The 7,401-nt window shown below is 33.3% G+C and overlaps 1 protein-coding gene across 6 annotated transcripts in view; it reads left to right on the forward strand.

The window, feature by feature from the left end:
• The window catches only part of LOC148612323 (glutamate decarboxylase 1-like), a 40,215-nt gene extending 34,607 nt beyond the window's left edge, over positions 1 to 5,608 (forward strand). For 3 of the 6 annotated variants that reach the window (XM_088593647.1, XM_088593649.1, XM_088593648.1), the window contains 4 exons: positions 1,358 to 1,507; positions 2,268 to 2,372; positions 4,148 to 4,237; positions 4,581 to 5,608. In XM_088593647.1, coding sequence (XP_088449773.1) covers positions 1,358 to 1,507; positions 2,268 to 2,372; positions 4,148 to 4,237; positions 4,581 to 4,754 — 519 coding nt within the window. In that variant the 3' untranslated portion in view covers positions 4,755 to 5,608. Of the gene's footprint in view, positions 1 to 1,357; positions 1,508 to 2,267; positions 2,373 to 2,805; positions 4,238 to 4,580 lie in introns of all 6 variants that reach the window. The other 3 variants (XR_015924359.1, XR_015924360.1, XR_015924358.1) reach the window with 3 other exon arrangements.
• Positions 5,609 to 7,401: the final 1,793 nt, after the last annotated feature.

Consider the following 7,401-nt stretch of genomic DNA (forward strand, 5'->3'; position numbering starts at 1 on the left):
ATATAGATGACGTATTATCTTTAAACAATCCTAATTTCGGGGATTTGATACATTGCATCTACCCAAAGAACTTGAGATAAAGGATACTACAGACACTGTGAAGTCAGCCTCATATCTTGACCTACACATAGAAATCGATGGTAAAGGAAAACTATTGACCAAACTTTACGACAAACGTGATGACTTTTCCTTCAAAATTGTCACTTTTCCTTTCATCTGTGGCAACATCCTTTCAGTACCTGCGTATCTAGTGTTCATATCACAACTCATACGTTATGCCAGAGCTTGCTGAAACTACAGACTTTTTGTATCGCGCTAGAACTCTAACAAATAGGCTTCTGGAACAGGGTTATGTTACTACAAGATTGAAGTCATCACTGCAGAAGTTTTATGGTCGTCATCATGAACTCGTGGATCGTTATGGTGTATCCATCTGCACCATGAAAACTGATTTATTCAACGGGTCATAGCTTTCCTTTCCTCGTTTGTCTATCCCGGACTTGACTTTTTATGAGCAACTCGGCGGATGTTTCTAGAAAAACAGAAGATGCTTACCCTACTGATGCTCCTGGTCCATGTTCCCAGTTTTTAGTGGGTCCGAGTTGCTCATTTTAGTTACTTTGTATGTATGATTTTAGTTACTTTATGTTCTTTGTTGTGTATGTCTGTTTTCCATGTCTGATCTTTGTCCCTGGATTACATTCTTTTGATTACCGCTATAACCTTGGTTCCCTTGATTACTCTTTTACACCTCATGAAGAAAATGAATGTCAGTGAGGCATGCACTAAATAAATAATTTATTGTTCAAAATTGTACCCATTTGAAACGATTGAATGTTTTCTGCCATAATGTATCTGTTCAAATACCAGAACTTCGATTTTAACAATATCTTCTGTCATATTTTTTTTCCAAAACGTTATCAAATTAATACATTCGTAATATTATGGGGAAAAAATGTTGTATATTGTGATACTTTTGAACTTCCAGTAATTCCAATTTCCTCTGAGCTTACGTTTGGTCCACTAGCAAATACATCGGTGTGATTCGATGCGTATTTATCTTTAAAGAGGACGACCATTTGACATTTAGAATGGGGCTACGAAGATTTCTTCCCACACAAATATTGATTTTCACCATACTAATGGCTAAAATATTTATTTTTCACATTCATCGAATATTTAAAAAGAAAAGTTTTTCCTATTGTGTAAAAGCGTAATGTTCGGATCAAAGTAATTTGAAGGGGTCAAAATATTTTTTTCTCCAATCTTTTACTTTAAAGTTCACCACAACCCACAAAATCAAATGGTCGTCCCTCAGTTTCCATGATACTTCTCTGTATATGTTTGTGTTATGCAGGGTATTCTTTTTGATGCAAACAAGACAGAAGCTACATACCTGTACCACAAGGACAAACATTATGACACCGGATATGATACCGGCGACAAATCAATTCAGTGTGGACGTCATAATGACGTATTCAAATTGTGGTTGATGTGGAGGTCAAAAGTAAGATAACAAAGCAGCCTCTCTACGCTCTAAAATGAAAGAAATTGGTGTCGTGAGATTAATACGTCGATCGTCAAAAACAATGTAACTGATAAATTAGCTTATTATATTTTCACATTTAACTCTTGACCTTTAAGACGCTCTTCTATGAAAACGCATCTATTACAGCTCTGTTTCCAGATGGCTAGTAACCATTACTCAGTTGTATTTTAAAAAAAAACTCGAAAATTGAAGTCGCGCTTCAAGTGTTATTTTTCTAGGCATACAATCAACAGGCTGGGTACCCCCCTTTGTCACAATTTTCACCCCCACCCGAATGGTGACGTGTGCTTCGTATTCTTGGGGTTTACTATTGCGGTCAACCGGAATCTCCCAACTAATGGTATCAGTAAGAAGGTTTCATATTCAAAATACGTAATTAAATTGAACTGAATCACAATCAAAGGGATGGTTGTTTCTTAGGAGAATTGTGTTGAAAGAGGGGGTTTTGAAGTCCGGAAAATTCTTGTACGTAATAATAAATAACCAATGGGAATTATGGACACTCTTGGTATCATGGAATCGCTGATAGGTGACATAAAATATCTTGTCTTCCTATAACTGGCAAAATGTTTTCACTGCGAGTACTTTGTTTCAATGAAAATCTTCAGAAAAAATGATGTATTATATATTTTTTTTCTTTATTACAAAATATGATAACTAGCTGCATACCTCATTAGCCATGGACGTTATTTTTGAAAACCTTGTTTTGTTTTGTCAGGGTGACAGTGGTTTTCGGGAGCAGATTGATTCATATTTTGCGCTGTCTAGCTATCTGGTCTGCGAAATAAAGAAGAGACATAACTTCCAATTGGTATTTGAAGAGGTAAACGTTTTGCACGTGGTTTGGTTTTACACTTTTCATATGAAAACACTAAGGTCAGTTGTGTTAATTTGTATTGACTGGGTTAAATGATATATGTGGTCTTAATTTGTTTGACGAAGATTTAATCTTAAGAGTTATATCCGAATTCGACAGATTTTTATAGTTCGTTCTATTGTTGTATTCTCCCACCGCTGTCCTTGGTTTGGGTGAGGGTTGAGCGCTCACAAAGATGATTAACCCCGCCCTATACTTTATGTGCCTGTCCCAATCCAGGAACCTGTAGTCCAGTAATTGTCGTTGTCGTTTTTTTATGTTTATTGTTATTCGTTTTACGTTTTTTTTCTGTATTAGGTCTTTTATGAATAGTTTCACATCATTTATTTTCGGCAATTTTACAGCTTGCTTTATGGAATCGGTTTTGTTTTCATTTGAGACAGTGTGAAATTCAGTTTTCCCGAACCACCTATGATTGCTTTCAGACAGCCAGACAGTTTGCATGGTCTGCTTGTGAGGGCTGAAATATCTAAGCCCAACTTGACTCCAGGCGAGAGTCGCTCCTGTGGTGACAAAAGGTACAAATGTTGCAACCAAATGCACCACGCGTCATCATTCACCAGCACAGTCACGGGGAAACGCTACATAATATTTTGTAACTTGCACTTCAAGAGTGCTTATGTAATATATTTGCTTCACACGGAATTAACAAAAAAAGCTATATTTTTATATAGCCTAGCTGGCCGAGTGGTCTAGGGCGCTGGACTTTGTGCAGGCGGTGATGCCATAGATATCATAGCGGTACGAGTTCGAGTTCCTCGGAGGGAACGACCAAAAATTTGCGCAAATTTGACAATTCTAACATCGTTGGGAATTTTTAAGACCCTTATATATATATATATATACATATAAGACGCCAATATCGACGGATGAATACATAGAGAATTGTACATCAATCTCACGTAAGCATCAAAGCAACTTGGACTGATTTTATTCTGTTTCAAATGAAAGCTTGATAGGCTTTGGTAAAATTTATACAAGCGTATCATTGATTTCAAGATTTATTTCCCTTTCCCTTTGTCTACCTCCTTATGTCAAACGAAACGTTTGAGGCAGACTTTTTGCGATTTTCTAAATAAATTAATGTTTCAATGAATAGAAAAATATGTTTTCTTTGAAATACAGTAACATGCTTTGCAATCATTCGTTTACCACGACACTAGCGAAAATCAGTGCCCCGCTAAAAATGGTACAGGTACGTTGTGAGTAGAAAAAATAACTTTAAATAGTATTTCGATAATTCAAACATATTTTTAATATATATTTTTGTATTGAGCAGTTGCTTTTTTCTTGTAGTTTATATTAATCTTCACCTTTCCTAATAAGTTAAAAAAGAAAGTCCCCAAAACAATGAATTGGCAATTATATTTCACTACGCCGCTGACTGCTGTAGTACATGAGGTACACGTGTTTATGCTATAATAACTACATTGTAAAACAATTGTGAAGACAAACATAATTGATATTACATGCATCTTTGAAGACAACGTATTAATATTTTTTCATAGATTAAAAAATTGAGATATTTTAATTCATTTTAGTGAACAATTTCAATCCAAAATGACATACAGTTTAAAAGCGCCCTTCACTGTTTTTGTTGAATCAAGCTTCGTCTCCGTTCACATTGTTCATAAAATCTATTAATGATCTCCTTAACAAATTAAACGTTCGTATTGCTTGCTTTTTTAGCAGAATATTTTAATATAAATGTCTTGCTTCAGATTGAGGGGCCAAATGTTTGTTTTTGGTACATTCCGAACAGTGTTAAAAGTATAAAGAATGAACAGGAAAGAAATGCTGCACTCCATAAGGTACATTTGATGAACAAATATGTAAATATAGACATTGAAGTTTTTGTTTTAAAATGGACTGGCCATAATGCCAGCCCGTGGTAAAACGAAAAGAAAATGGAGTTTCCATGATTTATTTCCATTCTAATAGGACTAATCTAACGGATACACATTTATTACTACTTCATCTACATTATATTTGCGAGTAAGTAAAGCTGTAGTAGATGAGAATTTTCGAAAATGCAGAGCAAAGTCTACAAATAAATGAAAAGTCTTTTTTACTCTCTCTCTCGCAACCAACAAGATCAGGTGGGTTATAAAAGTCTGACACATAATTTCCTAGATATTTTTGTGTATGTTTCAGATTGCACCAAAACTAAAAGCATTAATGATGGAAAAGGGAACCATTATGGTAACTTATCAACCTTTGGGAGATCTTCCAAATTTCTTCCGCATTGCTGTGTCCAATTCAGAGATAAAGAGGGATGATTTAGATTTTGTATTGGCAGAAATAGAAGCGCTTGCAGACGATTTATGAACTTTCCCGTTATAGATACAATATTTGATTTTGTAGTTTTAGTATACGATTTAACCATATCAACCAAATAAATGTGCATTGCAATCAATTGCATTACACTTGTGTCTCTTCATAATCAAAGCAGTCAAACGTCACACAAAGGATGTTATGCTGTCTGCTGTTTTTGTTAGTCAGAGTGGACCAATCGCAACTTCTCGACCAATCTCGGGATCAAACATTGATTCCGAACATTACCGGGATTGGCCGATGATGTACCGATAGAAAGTGGACATACGGTTAAAGGGCATAACTCTTCAAAGTCACTGGAATATTTTGTTAACTATTTCACATATTTCTCATGAAATCATCAAAGTAACTTGGATTGATTTCATTCTGTTTCAAATGAATGCTTGATAGGCTTTTGTGAAATTGAGTATTATACAAAATATATAATTGATTTCAAGAGTTATACCCTTTAATCTAGGACTACCTCCTTAAATAAGAACGTTTAGTGACATAAAATAGTATATCTTTTAAGGATCAGTCTTGTATATTGCAAAGTGGACTACGTCAAAACATCTTGGTATAGAAATAGAGCGTTTTTTAAAATAATTTATTTTCGAAGAAAATTTAATTAAGATTTTGAAATATTGATTGAGTGTTATAATAGAAAACAAATTCGGACTATGACAACACACACTAGATATATAAAAGTGCACTTTAATGAGCTCAAATAAGGATATTATTTATAAAGGGATTCTATTTATTTCAAGATAATTTTTCTTCACTAACTTCGTTGTTTTTGGCAAAAATGACAACTTCCCAGATTTGGATCATAAATGAAATAAATTTCATTCCTTTTTTCTTTTTTTTTTTTTTATAAAAAAGATCTAAAACATTACAGTGGGAATTGGAAAATCTGCTTATACATCTTACAAGTTACGATTTCGTTTCATAGTTATCTTTCTTTGATTGTCAATGTCAAGATCGCTCATGGTTAATCTATTACATACTATGATATAGAAATGAAAAGATTCAGTAAAAACTATGCTTTTAATGCAAACCATTATTTATGTTGTGAATAAACCTTAAGAAAGCAAGAAGTTTTATTATTACTCTTCAAGACATTTTTTGTCATTTACGGGTCTAGGAAATAAGCCCCTCGGACAAAGGCCCCCCAGACAAACGTTCCCCTGGACAACAGCGCCTGGATAAAAGCTCCCCCCATCTTATTATACACTTAATTTTAATGTAAAAATATATATTTAATTTTGTTTTATTTTATTTTATTTTTTTGTTTAATTGGGTTTTTTTGTGTATTTTTTTTTATTTCTCTTTTGTTGTGAGTGTTCCTTTTGTATTGGTATTGCATTTTATTTGTGTTTGTCTTTTTTTTTGTGTGTAATTTTTAATTCTGTTTAGTGTATATAGGAAGTTTTTGTTTGTTTTAAATTGGTTCAATTTCTTGTATTTTTTTTTCAAGGGTATACTTATTTTATATTTGATGTTATATTTCTTATTACCAGAATCATTTGAAATTTCATCAATGAAATAAGAAAAGCTGCCAGTAATATACTTTTTAAAAAGAAAACAAAATGACTGTTTTAGATATATTTTCTTTTTAAAGAGTGCATATTTGAAAACTGTTATCATTTTATTGATAAAATATTGTCTTAAAAAGAAACAAAAAGTTAAAATGTTAACAATTTAGAAATTAAATTTCAATTTTTACACTTTCAGTACTAATACAAATATTATTCATAATTAATATAATTTCTCATGGGGGGCTTTTGTCCTACGGGGGAGGCTTTATCCGGGGGGGGCTTTTGTATGAAATTAGCAAACTTTTCTGACAAAAAGGGGTTCCAAACCCCGGTACCACCGGCTCCGCCCATGCGAAAATAAATTTGAACTAAAGATACATTTTTATAATCAAGCTAATTTTCAGTTATAGTCTAGAGTTCCCGAATATGTATACAGGCTTGTCTGCGTTTTATATACTTCTATGATTTTCTTACCCTTAAAATTGTTGGATAAGTGCTATATCTTAAAAGGTTTTGCAGTTAATTGGTTATGTTCAGGTATGGAATATTATGCAAAATTAACTTTTTTTCATTTTTTATGTACATTTAATCTCATGAGAAAATGCATGGAAATACATGTAGGATCTAGGGCTTATATTTAAATAATACGACTGGAACTTATTTATGGTACTGATATGGTTCACGCATGTTCAAACAACCAAATAAAAACATTGAAGCACGACTAAGTAAACAAGTAGCTAGCTAGATCTCCCGCAAAAAAAATGAATGGCCAACGACATTTTCAAGTGTACAAAATATTTTTTCTTGTTTTGCTATTTCCTTTGATGATCCTCTTTGTTACACTATTTACTCTCTGTAGATTCGTTTCATTTTCAATTGCTGTTTTGTACACGTCTGTTTGTCTAACGGCCCACCTGTCTACATGTTTGCCCGAAAGTGCTTCAAGATCATTATTTTCAAAACTCTTTCTTAACAAAAAGTATTACTAAATCAAAAATGCGCTTAATTTCAGGGCGGTATTATCCTTTTGGATACTTACGTGTAGACACCACGAGTAGGAGTAGCGCTTTAATAATTTTCTGAAAAAGTGTTCATCAAAATGTAGTATTAAGCGAAGTAACATA

This window comes from Perna viridis, chromosome 7, assembly GCF_037379345.1.
Source record: "Perna viridis isolate PV_CMFRI_1.1 ecotype Kerala chromosome 7, ASM3737934v1, whole genome shotgun sequence".
NCBI lineage: Eukaryota > Metazoa > Mollusca > Bivalvia > Mytilida > Mytilidae > Perna > Perna viridis.